The sequence below is a fragment of the Cydia amplana genome, chromosome 16 (assembly GCF_948474715.1).
Source record: "Cydia amplana chromosome 16, ilCydAmpl1.1, whole genome shotgun sequence".
Lineage (NCBI taxonomy): Eukaryota > Metazoa > Arthropoda > Insecta > Lepidoptera > Tortricidae > Cydia > Cydia amplana.
In genome coordinates, this window is record NC_086084.1 from 7,708,472 (window position 1) to 7,729,811 (window position 21,340).

The 21,340-nt window shown below is 39.0% G+C and overlaps 1 protein-coding gene across 1 annotated transcript; it reads left to right on the forward strand.

The window, feature by feature from the left end:
* The first annotated feature begins 1,956 nt into the window (after positions 1 to 1,956).
* Positions 1,957 to 15,453, forward strand: LOC134655347 (hepatocyte nuclear factor 4-gamma). Its single transcript, XM_063510796.1, has 11 exons — positions 1,957 to 2,612; positions 6,134 to 6,317; positions 7,452 to 7,546; positions 8,889 to 9,016; positions 11,203 to 11,349; positions 12,001 to 12,121; positions 12,571 to 12,702; positions 13,105 to 13,454; positions 13,571 to 13,691; positions 13,841 to 14,041; positions 15,302 to 15,453. The coding sequence occupies exons 1-11, from the start codon at positions 2,405 to 2,407 to the stop codon at positions 15,451 to 15,453; spliced, it is 1,839 nt and encodes a 612-aa protein (XP_063366866.1). The 5' UTR covers positions 1,957 to 2,404.
* The last annotated feature ends 5,887 nt before the right edge of the window (positions 15,454 to 21,340 follow it).

Genomic DNA, 21,340 nt, shown 5'->3' on the forward strand with positions numbered 1-21,340 from the left:
AAACTATTCAACCACATGGCTTAATTTGACTTAACAAAATAACTTTGTTTCCGTCCCTGTGTATTAGTCGTTTATCAGTCAGTATATCTAATACACAAATTACACAATATTTAATTTACATGACGTCTTATCCAGGATGTCGTTTAGTTGGTGCATGTTTACGACTGAGATTCCTAACCTAATGCGCTCTCCGTCAATACTGTTATCAAACTATACTGTTCGCACATTCCAGTTTCAGCCAGTTGTATGTTGTATGGTCCTTATTTTGTTGCAAATGTACCTTCTAGTGGCGAGACGTCAATAGAAATTTGATTGCCGCCGACTTGTCTATTTTGTGATAATAATACCTACGGCAACATAACTAGCACAAGGTTGGAAGAAAAATCTGTTTAAGGTCCGGTGTCCTACATTAAATTTCCACCTAAGAGATATTTTCTCGGTTTTTTTTATTTTATTTCGGACATTACTTACATAGACTTATAAAGGGTTAACGTGTAGCAAAATCGTAAGCTAACTTAACATAATATTACCATAAAATGTGGTATATCTAAGACGTTATGTATAAAGAACCGGACTTTTGTGGAGCTTGATAATAAATCTCAGTGCCACTTGAAAAACAACATCAGGAAAAATCATTAATATTATGTGCATTAAAAAGCAAGCCGTTCTTTTAAATTACCCCTACAGACAATGTGGTTTCGACTAATATATTCATTAATTACTATTTAAAAGCTTTGTTTTTAACACATTTTTATTCAGCAAATATAGCAGAAAGCAATATAAGCATTAGTGTTTGAGATGCGATGAGACGAAAACAACATTATTATAATCACTAATCACGTACCTATGTTGTTGTTCACTAATAAATATCAGATGTTTGCAAAAAACATTGAGATTAGTGGCATCGTTTACAAACAATAAACAAACTATTATTAAGATTCCTCATTAGTGAACTTTTAATATACTATTACGAAATGTGTGTTAGTTATGGCAAAAGTATCGAAAAGGAGAGTAGAGCGGAGACGCGCCTATGTGTTCACAAAACCTTTATTTAATTGTATGTCTCGCCTGCCCGCTCTTTTCTACTTGTACTGGACCCCAAGACTCGTAATGGCTATGTGAGTTCGAGGTCAGGCTTGTATTGAGCGAGTGAAGTGTTGTGTGGGTAAGTTTTAAGCAACAGCCACAGCATCAGTCACCCGCGATAGCCGGCGACCCGACCGACCTCAGATAAACACGTCTCGCTTGAGACTTGAGATGCCCTCCATCTGACTATATCTTCATTGATTTCTGGACCAAAACACAATCATGAGTGTACTGAACCTTTTCAAAATGAGAACATTCGTGTCCAAAATTAAATTTTGCACGAAATAAAACTCACGTAAAGTTATTAAAAAGGTAAATCCGAGCTCTTTAATTTTTATTACCTATTTGCGTAAAATCTCGTATTTGTTAAAAATTAAGTAAGTACAACAAAAACCTTTCAGAACTTGTAAAATAAGATTTTTTTTTAAACTACTAATCATCATTCATCAGTCTTCATCTTCGAATTCAAATATTTTGTAATATTACAAAAAAGCAATCAAATCAGAATTTTTCGCAATACACGACAGACCTATATCTATCAAAACTGCACATTTTGCAGAACTTGTTTAGGTTTTATTATTTTAATCGTACCTACCTATAAATACTTAATCTCTCGCGACTTATTGATCAACTCGGTTATCTATATCCTGCAAAGCGCATTAATAAAGAAAACAGCTGACAACAAAGGAACAAAGCGAGTGCGTGTGATCCAATTAGTCACAACTGCTTTGCTGTTATGGTAAAAGTTGGTCAGCTGCGAGCGAATGATTCGTCGGTGCGTGCGGCGCATCCGCTGCACTTCCGATAACGCGTGAGTCAACCGCGCGGGCAGCGCGGGCTGATCTCGGGCCGGGTCATTCATAGGTACTGTCTCATCGCCCTGTCAGCAGTTTTCGCACTTAGCAATGTAGGTATAGGTGTCGTGGTCACAGTTCCCTGTCAGTCGTACTAGCGCCGCGTGTGAGACAGGTCGCGCCCGACCACCCGACGCCGCGACAGTAAACACGATTATCGCCCGGCTGCGGACACCCATAGTGTGATAAAAATGAAAACAATACCCCGACGGATCCGCTTAGTGCCCGGTACCCTCAAAGTGTTATTACAGTGATTTAAAATAACGCATATGGCTTATCATTTGGAGACTTGTGTGTCAACAGTGATAACAGTGGCGGTGACAGCTATTTCGGCGCATTACATCACCTGTTAATTGGTCGAATCTATCATTATTGTAGCTATCAATCAGGGATCGAGGGTAGTCGAGTCAGTAGCGCCTAAAAGGTGGAAGTGGCAGCACTTCTTTGTCGAAGGTGCTAGGAAAATGCCAGTGTTCGGTTGCGAGATGTTGACATCGTCCGAGCTCTGCCCCATGGGGTACGCTACGGCGCCCGAGTACATGCTGCCGGGGCCTGCCGTGACCTGGGACAAGCCTCAGGAGAGGCATAACTTCAGTTTCACGCATAGGAGTCTGTCGGAAGAGCTGAGTCGCCCGCCATTGGCAACCACGGTGTATAACAATAATAGCGGAGGTGGGTTTCATTAAATTTAACGTGACAACGTAGATTTATGTCTATTGATCGAGAAGTTACTTAACCTATAGAAGTCAAAGAATTCGTAGATCGGGACCCTCTGAAAGATATTTAAATTAACGAGGCGTCGTTATTGTATTGTGTTGTGTTACAAGTACCTACACACAAGCAACGTCAATGTCGTTATACATACATACCTACCTTTATATTCTAAAAAGGCAGATGAAGGGTGATGAACATTTAATTTTTAAATCAACGAATGCGATTTCGATAACTAAGGTATCATTGTTATTTATTACATTACTTATATCTGAATATTTCCAACGACTTTACTTCTTTTTTACATAGTAACACGTTGTTTCGATTATGGGTTGTTTTAGTCGATATTCTCTTGGATACAATATCGTATCTCAATTATTTAATAAACTGTTATCGCTGAGGCGATAAAAACTGACTCCGGCGCTTTCGAGGCGTAGTAATTTACTTATTGAGTAATTTAACACTTGATTTTGCGAAAAATGAGACATGTTTTTCAAGCGATTTTGTCAATGTGAACCAGGCTGAATTAGAAAAAATACATCACTAGTACATGTACTAACATGAACTACACATACATATATTCTATTCATTAAACATATACTTACCTACACTATATTTCATAAAAACTTCGAAAAAGTACTTTTCTTAATTACTTGCGAACACAATGATAATTTATTGATTATTAATTTTTAATTTATTTTCGTAAGTCGTAAACGCATTATTAAACTATGTACCGCTGTACTTATACATATTATGAAAGAAACATACATATTGTAATTGTTTTAGTTTTCATAGATTTTAGGGTTCAGTGACCACTGAACCCTAAAAGCAGGGTTTTCAGTTGACTAACTGAAAACCCTCAGAAACATCCAGAATAGATGCAATTCCAAATATCTTGAAAATGGCTGCCATTATTTTTACCACACCTCTTTTGAAAGCAAATTTGTTTGGCACCAACGACAGAGCTAGGACCTTTTATGTGTTTCGCCCTTAGCCCTTATATCTTCCAATCTCTTTGATGATAAAGGTAAAGATAAATAAAAGATAGTTTATTCAAGTAGGCATAATTACAATGCGCTTATGAACGTCAAATAAAATAATTAACGTGAGTATAATTATTAAACTCTGAAACTATATAAATGAAAATCTGGTGATATGTTTCCTAGGCTTTCCATTACAGAAGGGTCCTTATGCTTCAAGTGCAATAAGGACGTTTCCATCTGAAATTCCAATAGAAATTCTGATATCGTCCACATAGCAGTGTTGGCCGAAAGTTAATGCAAATTGAAAATGCTGGCCATTAACCATTATAAATTGAATCGTAAACTATAATCGTCCGATACGGTTTAAGGTTCAATTTATAATGGTTAATGGCCAACATTTTCATTTCGCATTAACTTTCGGCCAACACTGCCACATAGTAGATGAAGGTTACACATGTGTTTGAAAGCGCATAATATAAAAGTTCAGTATCTTGACTATTAGTTGCGTTTGCAGACAACATAAAAAGGCCAAATACGACTTTCTCTGAACCAATATCTTACCTTTGGCAGAATTAATTAATCTTATTGTTCCTCAGATGTAGGTATTTAAGAAGTGGAGCCTCCCAGATTTTTAATGCAGGTGGGGGGTGAAACTTCGGCGACGTAAGCCATGTTTATTTCTTATCTGAATCACTTGTACCTGTGCTTAAATAAGAATACCAAATATGTACCTACCAATAATCTAATCGTGATAACTTTTTGACGCCATGGGTTCATCGCTATCCATACCATATAAATTTACATAGATATAGTATATTTATGAGGATATAATTATCAAAAAGTGGTCGTCAAAACCTGCGCCAAGGCTCCCAAACTTGCCTGCTGACGCCAGAGTCGAGTCGCTGACGGCATGACGATTGTGAATAGATTAAATACGTTCAAATACCTAATCCACTAAACATTTTGTCTCACCTGCTAGCTCGTCTCCAGTATCAGTTGACCTTGAGATTCGTAACGATCACGCTTAATTGTATGTCAAACATACAGGTTACGCTCAGTGGTTTAATTATTTGATACCATACTACCTACGAATGATACGTTGCTAACTTGCTGGCCAGTAGACATAAATGCTATAAAATTATAAGTCGTGGTGTAAAAAAGCTTGATCTTGGAATTATTACTGTTCGTATTTTCCTTATTCGCAGTTTGGGTTTCCAAATTATACGAGTTGTAATTTGCTTATTTAAACCATAAACATAACACATCATCGGCATTTTTTGTTTTGAATATGCTGCTATCCGGATAGCAATAGGTACCTATAGACAAAATAATATTTATTAAAAGGCATAATAACAATTTGCAACATACCTACATATATTCCAAGGGTAGAGTTGTATGAACTCGTATTACTTTAGCAGCCAACATTCCAAAAGATGACCGACAACCATAGGTATAAAAAAAAGCGGCCAAGTGCGAGTCGGAATCGCCCATAAAGGGTTCCGTATTTAGGCGATTTATGACGTATAAAAAAAAAACTACTGACTAGATCTCGTTCAAACCAATTTTCGGTGGAAGTTTACATGGTAATGTACATCATATATTTTTTTTAGTTTTATCATTCTCTTATTTTAGAAGTTACAGGGGGGGGGACACACATTTTACCACTTTGGAAGTGTCTCTCGCGCAAACTATTCAGTTTAGAAAAAAATGATATTAGAAACCTCAGTATCATTTTTGAAGACCTATCCATAGATACCCCACACGTATAGGTTTGATGAAATAAAAATTTTGAGTTTCAGTTCAAAGTATGGGGAACCCCAAAAATTTATTGTTTTTTTTCTATTTTTGTGTGAAAATCTTAATGCGGTTTACAGAATACATCTACTTACCAAGTTTCAACAGTATAGTTCTTATAGTTTCGGAGAAAAGTGGCTGTGACATACGGACGGACAGACAGACGGACAGACGGACAGACAGACAGACATGACGAATCTATAAGGGTTCCGTTTTTTGCCATTTGGCTACGGAACCCTAAAAACTGCCTATGTTCCTTTATTCATAAAATTACAAATTTTACTTGTCAAAAGGGTAATTAATATTCATATAATTAAGCCGATGTAAATTGAATTACAATTCATTAAAATTATAATCATCAATTGAATTAAAATAATATAAAAAATCAACACAATCCAAATATCCAAAAAATAAAATATACGTCACACGGTTGGGCACAGGCCTGCGGGTTTTAGACCTCACACACACCTTTGAATTTCTTCGCAGATGTATGCAGGTTTCCTCACGATGTTTTCCTTCACCGAAAAGCTAGTGGTACATATTAAATGATATTCCGTACATAAACTCCATAAAACTCATTTGTGCGAGCCAGGATTATAACCCGCGATCTTCGGATTGAAAGTCGGACGTCGGATCCACTCGGCCACCACCACGTTTTTTTATACCACATTCATATCTAATATGTGTGTTCCGTGTTGTCGACAGACAGCGACATGCAGCTAGAGACGAGCAGCAGCGAGGCGAGCGCCGGCAGCTCGGCGGCCGTCTCGCAGCACTGCGCCATCTGCGGCGACCGCGCCACCGGCAAGCACTACGGCGCCAGCTCGTGCGACGGGTGCAAGGGCTTCTTCCGGCGCAGCGTGCGCAAGAACCACCTCTACACCTGCAGGTACCTACTGCACTATTACACCAACATTGCCAAGTGGAACTGGCTGTCACTTAGACGCACGCTACACATGAAAACCCCGTATACGCTATCGCTTAGGAAAGCTCATTCTGAGGTTTAACCTCAAACGAATGTTTAATAAAACACGTGAATTTGGCCGGTGGGATATTAGTAAAATATTTAATATATTATTTTGTAGTGCGATGTAGTGGAATATTTAATACTGATATTATAAAATTTTATACGTGACATTTTTATTTACGAGTGACCACATGCCTTGACAAATTCAAATTGTTTTTAAAGAGCGCCAGCGTTAAACCATTTTCTTCAATATGTTTCACATGCAACTAAAGTCAAGGGATACCTACATCCGTGTCTCGTACATGTTATCTACGATGCTGAACTATAAGTGTTCACCTTATAGGTGTATTATAATATATTGATGTTACTTAAACTGAGAGCACTCGACATAGCAACCACTTAGACACTTGTACGCACACGTGCGTAATGAACTCATGACATATGTAAAACACACTTGCTAAGTTGGTATATCTTGCCGTAACGTAGAATAATGCCGACTATAATAGCGTTTACGAGCTTCATAAACTTAGCCTTATGTATTTACACGTACTGTGACGTTCAATCTTTTTTCCTGGGTAAATAAACAAGATATTTCACCCGAATATTATGTTAACTCTTTATGTAAGATGAATTTAATTCAAAATCTAAGGTTTTTATAGAAATTTGATCCCACTGAGGAAACCCAGACTATTTCATTCCATCTACACGTGCGCCATGCCATTATCAAGGAGAAACTAAAACTTACGTATGGCATTAATACCATACGTACCAGTGGCGGCGCATCCGATTCCCACCGGCTTGCCTGTGTTGGACGTTTGAGCAGAGTTGTAAAGGAAATATGTAAGCCAAATTAGCCCCGGCTTGCCTATGGATATGTTTGACGCGACGCCACTGATACGTACCTAAGTTTTACATATGCTATTGGTACAGTAGGTACACGGAATCGCATTCTTCAAACTGCATAATAAGGAAATAAACTTCATCGATGTTTGTTTGCCTTATTATGCAGTTTGAAACGAAACTGTGATTGTAATCGTACACTGTTTTATTTTACAGGTTCAGCAGAAATTGCGTAGTGGATAAGGACAAAAGAAATCAATGCAGATATTGTAGGTTAAGAAAATGCTTTAAAGCCGGCATGAAGAAAGAAGGTGAGAAATTGTAGTTTCACTTTAAGTATATCAATGTGTAATTGTTTATTTTTCCAACATGTAATATTTTGCTTTTAGATAAATTTATACGCCATTTAAAATACCATAATAAGACTGACTAATAGTCATTCATAGTGGAGGGGGATTGAACATTAAATAAAGAACTACGAGGTATTGTAGAGATAGGTAAATATTGCATTGGGGTATTTTCATAGAAACAAGATTAATGCAAAAAACATTGGGGATGATATTTTCTGTGGTACATATATATTTACACATACCTATTTAAAAAAAATCTTGTATTATGTAGTCATTCATATATGTTACCTATATCATTTTAGGATGTCTGCAGGGTACAACGTACCTTTACCTAATTAAGTGGGAAGTAGACATAATGGAGGGCTAAGGTCGTCAACCGATATGCTCTTATTGGCTTTATTGCCCGTCTCAAGGAAACGTGATTACAATATTAATTTAATGTACCTATTTACTTTAATTAGCTGTCATCAACTATATCGCAAACAACATTTCGTCGCAAGTAGCTCTAGATGTATTTACGCGGTAAACACGCTTATGAATAGGAACCGACGTTATTTCTAAACTCATTTATAATGAAATCATTATATGTTTAATTATTGAAACCTTTCGAACAGCTAATGCGCGAGTTTTGTCGTAAGGGGAGGGAAAACAGCGCAAACTTCCTTACAATTGTTATAGTAATCCGTTACCATTCATGGTTAAGCACAATAAATCATAATATGTTCTATGTATTTATAGTCTGTAAAGTGGAATGTCTTAAAATTGATTTGACAGTTAATTAAACCAGATCGACATATTATTGGCTAGGTTTAATAAGGAATACAATTTGTATAATGCAGTTTGGCCACTTGGCCATAACTCGGGCATAACGTAACTTTTATTTTTCTTTAAAATGCTCCTAGGCACCGACCGTAACAAAAAAAGATTTAGAATATTGAATTGACAGTTTCTCTGGGTGACTGAACAAATGCCACAGCATAATCACAGGGCGGACACGCCATACATCAAAAATGATTTGCGTTTATATGTGTGCGCGGCACGTCTGTACACGCGTCATTGAGTTTCTGACGGAATCCTGACATGCTCTCAGTAGAGCGACTTACGCTCACATTCATGTCGCGGCCTGTCGCGGGCGAGGTAATCCGAATCGGGGCGGGGCGGTACGTGTCCGTTCTGTATGATAATACTATTACTTATTCTGTGGCATAATGGAGCATGCGGGCGAGGTCTCACTGTTTTTAGCCGTTACTGCTCTGCTAGCTTTTCGTAAAAAGTATGCAAAGTAAATTCTTTATTTTTGCAGCCGTCCAAAACGAGCGAGACCGCATCAACTGCCGCCGGCCGTCTTACGAGGAGCCCACGCAAGCCAACGGGCTCTCCGTTGTGTCCCTGCTCAACGCCGAGCTGCTCAGCAGGAAGGTCATAGACGAGGTGAGGCCAGCCACAGTTTTATAGTTACTACTCAGGCGCAAATATACCAATTTATTTATTTATTTAAACTTTATTGCACAATACACAAAAATAATGTACAAATGGCGGACTTAATTAACATGCTTTTATTAGGTCGACCTGTATGTAACTATGTAATGGAATCTTGCAAGTTAAATTTGATCCACTTCCCGGTTTCCGATTGAGCTGAAATTTTGCATGCACATGTAAGTCGGGTGACAATGCAATATTATGGTACCATCGAGCTGATCTGATGATGGAGACATGAGGTGGCCATAGGAACTCTGTGATGAAACAACGCAACCTAATTGTGTTAGGGATTTTTAGAATTGTCTCGATGAGTATTAGTTGTCTGTCGTAAGAAAAGTACAGTCAGCGATAAAAGCGTGTACCAAAAATGATTTTTTTGCGAAAAACTTATTTACCGCTGCTCTTGATTATTACTAGCCGACCATTTATCGCATCTATTGTGTGTGGTACGGTTACCACCCCCTTGAAATTCGTGAATGAAATATCGCGTCGGCAGAAAGTTATCTCTGAGTCCGACGCCATATTCAAACAAAATGGGGTTATTCTTGGAACTTAGTGGTTTTAGACATTACAAAGTGCTGGGACTTTTGATCATAGTCTGCTATCGTTGACATAAATCCAGCGTGGCAATAATGTTATACACCGTGTTTTTTTTTGATTTCCGTTAATTTCAAGGGTGCATTCCTGAGCTTAAATCAAGTAACTTTCTCAAAGACACCGATATTCTAATTAACTCAATTTCGGAGATAATCAATATATTTTTTTCCTTTATGGCCTCTACAAGCGTGTACACTTGCCTTAGGGGCGGTTTACATATTGATTAGTGTTTAGAATGAGTTCATACATTTGCTACTAAACTTAAGTACAATCTCGGTCGATCGATGTTCGAAATGACATTGATATTTCACAGATCTCAATTGTTCGGTTGAGTTAAATGTAAAGCCCGTGTTACAACAACGCTATATGCTACATTTAATTAGTTTTTAAACTTTTTTTTTTTTGAGAAAAAAAGCAAAAAAAAATTTTTTTTGTTGAAAATTAACTATGCCGTTTAGTTCTCTTAAACGTACGTAACCATACCCCGAAGTTAACGGAATTCAATACAAACACGGTGTATATATAAACAATCACAGATCACCCACAAAGATCACTGAATTTCTAAAAGAGTCTAAACTTACCTAATTTCTTATGTCCTTATATTTGTTTTCTGTTGTCAGTGGGCAGTCAGGTTTTTAAATCCTTAAATGAATACTGTAATCGAATTACAATAGGCGCTTAAAAACGATAAGATTTGTTTACAAATAATATAGAATGTGTCTGTAAATAATCATATTTATATAAGCTATAAAGATACAGTCCTGTCCATTCGGTAAACAATATTATCAATTCAGGGTTTCTGTCTGGAATTAGGGTAATTCTCTTTAGTTTGATCGAACTAATGTGTACTATATTTCTTAGAATTAGCGTTATTTAAGCTAATAGCACATATTAGTTTTAAACAAACGTTAATTCAGGAGTGAATATTTCACAAGCTCTGTCAAGTATCAGCCAGACGAGTTCAATAGAGTTTATCACTGAGTTTAACCATTATTTACTCTCTTAAATACCTATAAGATCCCAATCTTATACCGAAGGAAAAAAAACCTCTTCACATTTTCGCCGTGGAATAATCTGCAGTGCCAATTAGCGAGTATGTCTCACAACAGTTTAAATTCGAATAACAACTGTCTTTTTTAGGGTTCCGTACCCAAAGGGTAAAAACGGGACCCTATTACTAAGACTCCGCTGTCCGTCCGTCCGTCCGTCCGTCTGTCACCAGGCTGTATCTCACGAACCGTGATAGCTAGACAGTTGAAATTTTCACAGATGATGTATTTCTGTTGCCGTTATACACTAATAACAACAAATACTAAAAACAGAATAAAATAAAGATTTAAGTGGGGCTCCCATACAACAAACGTGATTTTTGACCGAAGTTAAGCAACGTCGGGCGGGGTCAGTACTTGGATGGGTGATCGTTTTTTTTTGCTTGTTTTGCTTTATTTTTTGTTGATGGTGCGGAACCCTCCGTGCGCGAGTCCGAGTCGCACTTGGCCGGTTTTTTAATGGTTCTTAATTGTTCAATATTGTTTTTACAGACCATCAACGTGTCTGACGCGGAGATCAACAATCGCAAGCTAGCGAAGATCAACGACGTGTGCGACTCCATCAAACAGCAGCTGCTGATCCTCGTGGAGTGGGCCAAGTACATCCCCGCCTTCACCGAGCTCCACCTAGACGACCAGGTACGTGTCGGGGCGCCCTTATTACGGCCCATTAACCTCCTGAGACCCAGAAGCATTTGTTTTGTTTTTGAATTTGGAACCCTTAGTTACTCAATGAAAGCTCAACATATTTTTTGGAATATGTACAAAAATTTATACGGAGGGCCTTAGAAGGAGTTACAATCAGTCTGAACTAAAACGCTTCATTACGGGGGCTTGGATTAGTGTTTGGCTTGAATCAACCAATTCCTTATTTAATCGATTCAATCGCGTTTGACCTTCATTCGTGGCTGATGAAGTTGATTACTTTCGCCAAGAAATAATAAACCAATCTTCATTCGTATTAAAGCCATTATGTATTTGTGACAAAGGATGATGCTATTTGAATTCTGATAATAATTTGAACTTCTGTGAATGGTGTTCTCATGTTAGTCGATTTCGAGGTTTCCTTCTTTTCCTTCGACCCGCGGGTTCGGTTATTTAGACACATTTACTATTGATCTGTGTCGGAGAAATGGCTTTCGGCTTCGCGTGCTTGGGCGGAGCTCGGCCTTCGCTGGGATTCGAACTCAAGGGTGTTGATTTATAAAATGATTTTGGAATCGAATCCAAGGAAGCTATGTACTTGCACAGGATAAAGCGTTTCTGATATAAATGTGATGTGATTGTCAGGTGGCCCTGCTGCGCGCGCACGCGGGCGAGCACCTGCTGCTGGGCTGCGCGCGCCGCTCGCTGCACCTCAAGGACGTGCTGCTGCTCGGCAACAACTGCATCATCGCCAAACACAACATCGGTCAGTCGCACATCGTGCATGCCTGCATATAATCTGCCAAATTAATTTGTCAGTAATTAGTCTTTTAATTCAACATTTATAGGTTTTTGACCATATGCGCCTACGTATTTTAAATTTTCCACCTTTTTTACTCACAAATCGCTCTGCTTTGCTAGAACAATTTAGATTCATTCCCTTAATCAATAAACGGTTTCTGCTGCCATCTGCCTGAAAGTGCTTTTTAATATACAACCTTATATGCGCGGTTGTCTTATGCGATAAACGCGATGCGTTTGCCGCACGCCATTTTCCATCAGATAATTCAATGACCATGCATTGTTTTACGCGGTAAACGTATTGTCATTATTCCTACATTTCATTGATCGCATGCGTTCATCGCATAAACAGTATATTAATAATCGGATGAATCATACTCCCGATGATTGTACTAATAAAATGTATGATTGCAGACGGGCGTATGGACATAGACATCAGCATGATTGGATTGCGAGTGATGGACGAAATCGTGAAACCGCTACGGGAGATCGACATAGACGACACAGAGTTCGCCTGCCTCAAGGCCATCGTCTTCTTCGACCCTAGTGAGTACCCCACATTATGGTCCCAAATCAGCGGATGGATTGACGTCATCATTCTTCTCATTGACTTCTAACAGAAGACCAACAAAATACCATCTAAATGAAATACTTCTTTATAAATATGTCCAACGAAATAACCGGGGTAAAACCCTCTGTTCTTGACTCTAGTCGCGGTGAATTTGCCTCATTGTTTTTTATGTTAACCTTTTAACCGCTTAGAATTTTTCATCGTGTGTGCTCGTGTCGCCGCCGGTACGAAGTTTGTTTTATTTAAGTTAGTTACCAGACTGCGGCGAAATTATCTGGATATTGTATATCTTATACCTATATCAGTGTACGTCGGTTAAAAGGTTAAAGCATTATCAAGGTAGAGATTATAAAAATATATCCATGTTTGTTCCACAGACGCTAAGGGCCTATCGCAACCGCAGAAGATCAAGCAGCTCCGCTACCAGGTGCAGATAAACCTGGAGGACTACATCAGCGACCGGCAGTACGACGGCCGCGGCCGCTTCGGCGAGCTGCTGCTGAGCCTGCCGCCGCTGCAGAGCATCACGTGGCAGATGATCGAGCAGATACAGTTCGCCAAGTTGTTCGGAGTCGCACACATCGATAGCTTGCTGCAGGAGATGCTTCTTGGAGGTGAGATCATTGCAACAATTAGGACAGTTCGGCGCTTGACGATATTTTGCTCAGTTACTGCTGAGCCTGCCGCCGCTGCAGAGCAGCACGTGGCAGATGATCGAGCAGATACAGTTCGCCAAGTTGTTCGGAGTCGCACACATCGATAGCTTGCTGCAGGAGATGCTTCTTGGAGGTGAGATCATTGCAACAATTAGGACAGTACGGCGCTTGACGATATTTTGCTCAGTTACTGCTGAGCCTGCCGCCGCTGCAGAGCAGCACGTGGCAGATGATCGAGCAGATACAGTTCGCCAAGTTGTTCGGAGTCGCACACATCGATAGCTTGCTGCAGGAGATGCTTCTTGGAGGTGAGATCATTGCAACAATTAGGACAGTTCGGCGCTTGACGATATTTTGCTCAGTTACTGCTGAGCCTGCCGCCGCTGCAGAGCAGCACGTGGCAGATGATCGAGCAGATACAGTTCGCCAAGTTGTTCGGAGTCGCACACATCGATAGCTTGCTGCAAGAGATGCTTCTTGGAGGTGAGATCATTGCAAGAATTAGGACAGTTCGGCGCTGCCCGTTATTTTGGAGAGCTGCTGCTGAGCCTGCCGCCGCTGCAGAGCATCACGTGGCAGATGATCGAGCAGATACAGTTCGCCAAGTTGTTCGGAGTCGCACACATCGATAGCTTGCTGCAGGAGATGCTTCTTGGAGGTGAGATCATTGCAACAATTAGGACAGTTCGGCGCCTGCCGATATTTTGGAAAGCTGCTGCTGAGCCTGCTGCCGCTGCAGAGCATCACGTGGCAGATGATCGAGCAGATACAGTTCGCCAAGTTGTTCGGAGTCGCACACATCGATAGTTTGCTGCAGGAGATGCTTCTTGGAGGTAAGATCATTGCAAGAATTAGGACAGTTCGGCGCCTGCCCGTTATTTTGCAGTTACTGCTGAGCCTGCCGCCGCTGCAGAGCATCACGTGGCAGACTATATCGAGCAGATACAGTTCGCGAAGCTGTTCGGTGGGGCGCATATCGATAGCTTGCTGCAGATGCCGCTCGGAGGTCGGGACGTGTACAGTTTGAGTGCGAATTTCTCTTAATTTCTAGTCGAGGAAGCGGGAGAGTCAACGATATTTGCAGGCAGATCTCGAGTAAAGTTTTCGGTTCACTTGCTGTGTTCCGCCAGCCCTAAAGCTTTGGATTCCTCCGAAAACGGTGCCGGCATATGACGACCGTTATATAGCGGTGAATGACGTCACTAGAACGTTGTCTATGTAAACAAGATGGCGCGGTTTCCTAGACGGCGTTGATTGTCAACGTAACGTAAAAAAGCGGTGCCGTCATTTGGATGACGGCCGTCATGACGGTGTCGATAGTTTCGTGAACGTTTTATTAGATAGCGGTGACGCCATTTTGAATAAATGACACGAGATTTGAATAAATGATTCCGTACTACGATTATTTTCCAAGTAAATTATAGATGGTCAAATAAATCTTGTCAGTAGAAAAAGGCGCGAAATTCAAATTTTCTATGGGACGATATCCCTTCGCGCCTACATTTTTCAAATTTGCCGCTTTGACCTTGGTGGCTGACGGTGTGTTATGACGCCGTGGTACTTTCCACATGTCGTCACCGTAAAGACGGCCGTCTTGCGGCCGCTATATGACGGCACCGCTTTCGGATGAATCCAAAGCTTAAGAGGAGTCCTCTAATGCTCTGGTTTCCTAGGATAGCGGTGCCGTAATATAGCGGCCGTCTCCGTACAGATACTACGACATCCATATTTAGCCGTATCATTTAGTATGGAGACGGCCGCTATATACGGCACCGCTATCCTAGGAAAACCGATCTTAAGAACTCAAATACAATGTATCATGGTCGGCTAACTCGCGACTCTAGTCCGTTCCTTTTTTTTTTTTTTTAAAACAGTTATGGCCTGGATGCGAAATATAGTCAGTTCCGTTCCCTTGCAGGCGCATGCGCGGAGCCGTCCGCGGAGGCGGGGCCGGGCGCGTCGCCGCCGCCCGCGCAGGCGCCGGGCGCGGGCTCGCCGCCGCTCGTGCCGCAGCTGCCCGCCGCCGCCGCCGCCATGTTCCCGCCCTTCAAGCAGGAGCCCAACATGTGAGCAACTAACTAGCAACTAGCAACTAACACCCGCCCGTCGCCCGCCCATCATCAATATAGGATTCCACGCCATCGTAACATGTCTCAAATTGCGCCGCACCGCTCCTTACGTTGCCGCACCGAGTACCCGGCAACTTTTATGACAAAAAACGCAATGCTAAAGTGTAATTCGATAGAACTTGCTAACTATGTAAACAAACCGCCATACTAAAATTGACACTGAATGTCAATTTACTAGTAACTTTTGTTTACATAGTCAGAAAGTTCTATTGAATGACACTTTAGGTTAGGTTCGTTAGATAGCTTCAGATGCCCTAAGGGCAAACCGCCCAGTAATAGGAGCCCCGCGTCTAGTTAAGTAGTGAATGAAATGTTTTTGGAAAAGAAAAAGTGTGGTGGGTCCATGGTAAAATAATAAAAATTATTACCCGTAGACCCACTGACGAGCACTGTTTAGAACGGTGAGACAGCGGGTAAAAAAATATCCGTGGACCCACTGTGAGTCAAAGCAGTGGGACCACGGTTAAAACGCGCGTGAGGATGCTGGGGTGCTATAAAAGTTAATATAAATCTATAAAACAGCAAACCATGGCCACCCTCGGACAACCGACACGTTTACGTTGACACTGTTGAGCGCACTAACAAATTGTCTTCGGCAACTTGCAATTTGCCTTCGGCATTTTACAAACGTGAAGCAGTTTGTAAATTGACGACGCCGTTTGTAAACGGCGGATTCTTACAATTATATTAACTCATCTACATTCAAGCCAAATAAATGTGCCTTAATGCTTGCTTAGAATTATGCGGGAATCGTTTTGTGTCGCGCTTTTTTTGATAGTTTTACCCTTAACCTTTTCGACGCAGTGTCAAACACAAAAGCTGTCTCACATACGCCACGTCACCGATGTGTCAAGACTGAAATTGAACTTTATGCATATGCACCTAGTTCTATGTTGCTCTGTGGTCTATGACCGATTAATACGTCGTTGGACCTGCGGTGCGGATATATCGGTCATTGGCGTCCAAAAGGTTAACAGAAGCGTAACATTTATTATAATCATAAAACTAGCCTAATAAAATATTAAGAATAAGTAATACTTTTTTTTACATCACGCCACTACTAAAAACTGCGAAACCTTAAAATGTTCAAGTACAAGTTCATACTCGTATAGTTTCCAGGTAACTATGATGAGAGAAGGTTATAGGACTCAAAAAATAGATTTATCGAATTTACTCATGCATTAGAAATTATTATATTCATTATTTGTATCGTTCCCAGGCAAAAGGTGCGAGTTTTTGTTAATAAAAACTTTTCTAATTGCATTTTATACATCTAAGACTTAGTCCCTTTTGCCTGGAACTATTTTTAGGGTTCCGTAGCCAAATGGCAAAAAACGGAACCCTTATAGATTCGTCATGTCTGTCTGTCTGTCTGTCCGTCTGTCTGTCCGTCCGTATGTCACAGCCACTTTTCTCCGAAACTATAAGAACTATACTGTTGAAACTTGGTAAGTAGATGTATTATGTGAACCGCATTAAGATTTTCACACAAAAATAGAAAAAAAACAATAAATTTTTGGGGTTCCCCATACTTCGAACTGAAACTCAAAAATTTTTTTTTCATCAAACCCATACGTGTGGGGTATCTATGGATAGGTCTTCAAAAATGATATTGAGGTTTCTAATATCATTTTTTTCTAAACTGAATAGTTTGCGCGAGAGACACTTCCAAAGTGGTAAAATGTGTGTCCCCCCCCCTGTAACTTCTAAAATAAGAGAATGATAAAACTAAAAAAAATATATGATGTACATTACCATGTAAACTTCCACCGAAAATTGGTTTGAACGAGATCTAGTAAGTAGTTTTTTTTTATACGTCATAAATCGCCTAAATACGGAACCCTTCATGGGCGAGTCCGACTCGCACTTGGCCGCTTTTTTAGTAGACCTGTCATAGATCTCATCCATATTAGTTTCACAATGTATGTCGGTCTTTCATCTCAATGCTGTTTCATGGGCGCTTTAATTACCTACTTTAGGAATGTTATTATTTCGGTATCTATAATATATTGTTTATTGTTTGAACCAGGAGCCCTGAGCACTCGTCCCGCATCATGAAGAATGGCGACATAATCATGTTATAAGACAAACAACTCGTGAAAACAATATGTGCCTTGCGGTGTAAGCAGCTAATTATAGGTAGTTAGGAATCCTGTTTCTGGTAGTCAGACTTGTATGCGTTTGAGATGAAAGATTTATTAACTATTTATATTATCGTTTTTTAATTGCGATTTATATCGCAAAGATATTTTCGACTGTTTTTAAATGTTACAATGAACGTTTGTTAGGGTGGATCAAGCCCGTTAGTCTGTTAGTTTTAATTATGTGGTGCCTGTATTTTGTAGGTTTATACACTTAGGTGTAGGTATATGACCATTTCGCCCAATATAAGAGTTTTTATTTATACATAGTTTAGTCGTAAGTATGGATACTCCAAAAGTGCAATTATCTTCTATAACTCGGCTGTGTGACTCGAAGAAGACAGTGTCGTGAAAAGAACAAACATATCGAACAAACGAACGAAAGCGACTTAGATATTACAATTATGAACGTTCAAGGATAATAATTATGTAAATACTAGATTGTATTTCTTTATTTTTCACTATCTGCTGATTTCTTGAATATTAGTTACCATTAGTAAGCTTAGGTGATGGTTCCATTGATTTTTCGTTATATAGAAGCTATGTAAGTTTCAATTCCTTTTGAGTCGAACACGATGTTTTGTAGGCATTTTTTTTATGAAATATAAAATGTGAAACGTGTGATTTAATGCGGACTGTAATCTAAACAGTTAGTTTTAGTATTTTAATGCGCTTCCTTTACTATAATTTTGTAGTCGATTTATACCATTGCTATGAAGTGCTCAATAAAAGTTATCTTTAAGTGGTTGGAGAAGTTTTGCCATATGCGGTGAAAGTTATGTACGTATTAGAGATTTAGTACGAAATGTTGGGTTTGAGTCGTAGTTGTTATATAAAATAGGTGCCTTATTATCCTATTGAGGTGTATTGTTGAAAATGTACATACTATGTTATGAATTTTTAGTAGAATATATTTTAATACATAATAATCTGTTACAATAACGAAGTTGTTTTATTTAATAATTATAACACTGGATATAAACCATTAATATACTATGAAAAATCTTAGACTATTGCCAATTTAAAATATCTGTATCAAATAGTGCCAAAAAAACATCTGAACATTCACTCTCAACTCAACGCGTTGATAATAAGGTCCTTTGCGCTCTGATACATCTGCTGAACACTGGGCGCTACCGTGGCATTACTCTTTATAAGGTTTAAAGGCCTAAATGTTTTAGAATATACTTCCTCGTTTACACTCCTTATGAAGCCCAATTTTGCTCTTGAAAGGTATTGTATGGATGTAGAATAGCCCCGCCCTACAGTTTGAGCGCTACGTAGCCGGTTTTTCATTGACGTCCATATACCCTTTCTTCCTGTCGATGCGAGTCTTGCAGTACAAGTAGAGCACGGACAGCGCGGACAACGCGGACATGGCCACCAGCGGTACGAACACGGGAAACATCTAACAGATCATCCGATCAAGCGGTAAATTACTTTGTGCTGTATATCGATTCCAGTGTCAGGTGGAATTACGACAAGAAAAACGATAACTCTGTGACAACTGACATTTGTCAGCTTGACTTGCTGCATGAACTGCAATGCAATAAAGAGGTAGGATTACTATTTTACCTTGTTATAGATCCGAGATATAGATGGTCAAACCAATTTGTCAGTAAATAGGAGCAAAAAAAACTATACGCATTATTTTCTTTTGGGTGCTAGTCAAAGAGTAGTATAATATATATATGGTGCTAGTACTAGTGTTAGACAAAGATAGTATGACTCTGTCTATGTTTGAAATAAGACAGTCTTTTGACACACTATATTTAAAGTTTGCACAACATAACATTGTAGTTGCATTGTAGCCGAACACAAAACCCGAAATAGATTCGCGTTTGACCAATTTCAGCAAGTCCGTAGAACTTTTCTGGTGGAACGAGATCGAAAACATTCTGCTTTGATTGACAAAATAATACAAAAATGTGTAAAAATATATTATTTATTTCGTATCACAACTCACATAGTTTCACGTGTACTTTACGTGTAATTTAATATTAAAATAAGAACTTGTTATTAATAACATTGATTGTCCAGTCAATAGAACCAGTTAAAACCTGTATAAACTGATATAATTACTTATCAATATTGCGCATGCAGGAACTGCCATTATGCTTATTTTTTTAACATTCCGTTCATTATACACAAATATAACGTCAGGTGTCAAGCAAAAGTCACTAATTACTATAAAATATTTAAACAAAAATCAACCTTATTTTCGTACTAATATGGTTCACTATGGCTATGAACTTGTGGAGGTACTTAGTGACTTTTGCTTGTCACCTGACGATAAGCAAGACACATCTAAAGCAAAAACGGCATTTCGTCAGGTGACAAGCAAACTCATTAATTACCACCACAAGTTCATAGCCATAAAGTGTAATTCTATGGAACTTGCTAACTGTAAACAAACCGCCATATTAAAATTGTCTCTGAACTGAATGTCAATTTATTAATGTTTACATAGTTAGCAAATTCCATAAAATGACACTTTAGTGAACCATATTAGTACTAAAAGAAGGTTGTTTTCGTTTAAATATTTTTACGTAATTAGATAGTTTTGCTTGTCACCTGACGATTTGGATTATTTTGGATATAGGGCAAGTTATCAAATGGCTAGCCTCATTAGACCCTATTTTTTGGGAAGTTACCACTGCTGTATTATAATAAGTAATAAGGAGGAAGTTATTGGAAGAGGGATGACATTAGTAGGGTATAGTTTACCCTATATGTAAATGCAGTAATGGGTAAACAGTGATTTGGTGATTATGGGTACTTATTGTCTGAGTATGCTTTTGACTATCATATCATTATAAAGTAGGCCAGGTTTTTCAACGATAAACAATGGTACGTAAATACAACTTATTTTATAGTAAAACGATAAACTATACTTTCACGATTACAACGTGTTTACAAAATCAAAACGGTATACATTTTAGTGATATTATAAGTAATCAAATACCAAGTGGAGTCAAAATAGTATTTTATACAATCGTGATATAATGGAGAGCTTTTCAGTCGAGTACCGTGTTTAGGCAACGAAGCTTGCTGAGTTGCCTAAGTAAGGTACGAGATTGAAAAGCTTGATTATATCACTATTGTATACAATACTTTTTCTACGAGTCAACAAAAAAATTATATTATAGTTGACTAAACTGTATCGAAATTAATATTATAGTTGACTAAAGTGTATCGAAATGAATATTATAGTTGAGTTGGGGTCCCATAGTGGAAAAAGTATGCGATTTCACTTTGGCATACGAAGTCTTAATTCAAGCATTGCAGTCGACGAGTAGAAAAATACCATATTCGACAGTGGTCGTAAACCAAAACAACAAAAACAATTTTTACCCTGTACACAAGCGCAACGTATCTAGAAGTGGCACTGCGAAAAATGTCACACATCCGATAAAGACGAGTTGTGTCTTTCCAATTTATACAGTTCAGAGCATCACCAGTGGCGAGATACTCCGCAGCATTGCTATAATAAATAATAAATCCCGAGCAATTATCAGGGTTGGCATCACTTGACGTCCTTTTGCGTTCACGACTTGGTAAAGACTTGAATTTTGACAACCCTAAATAGCCGAAAGTGATCACATGATTCGTCCCTGAATCGCACTGAATTCGCGCAGAATTGTACTGAAGTCTAAGTATGAATAGACAAGATATACCTATTATAAT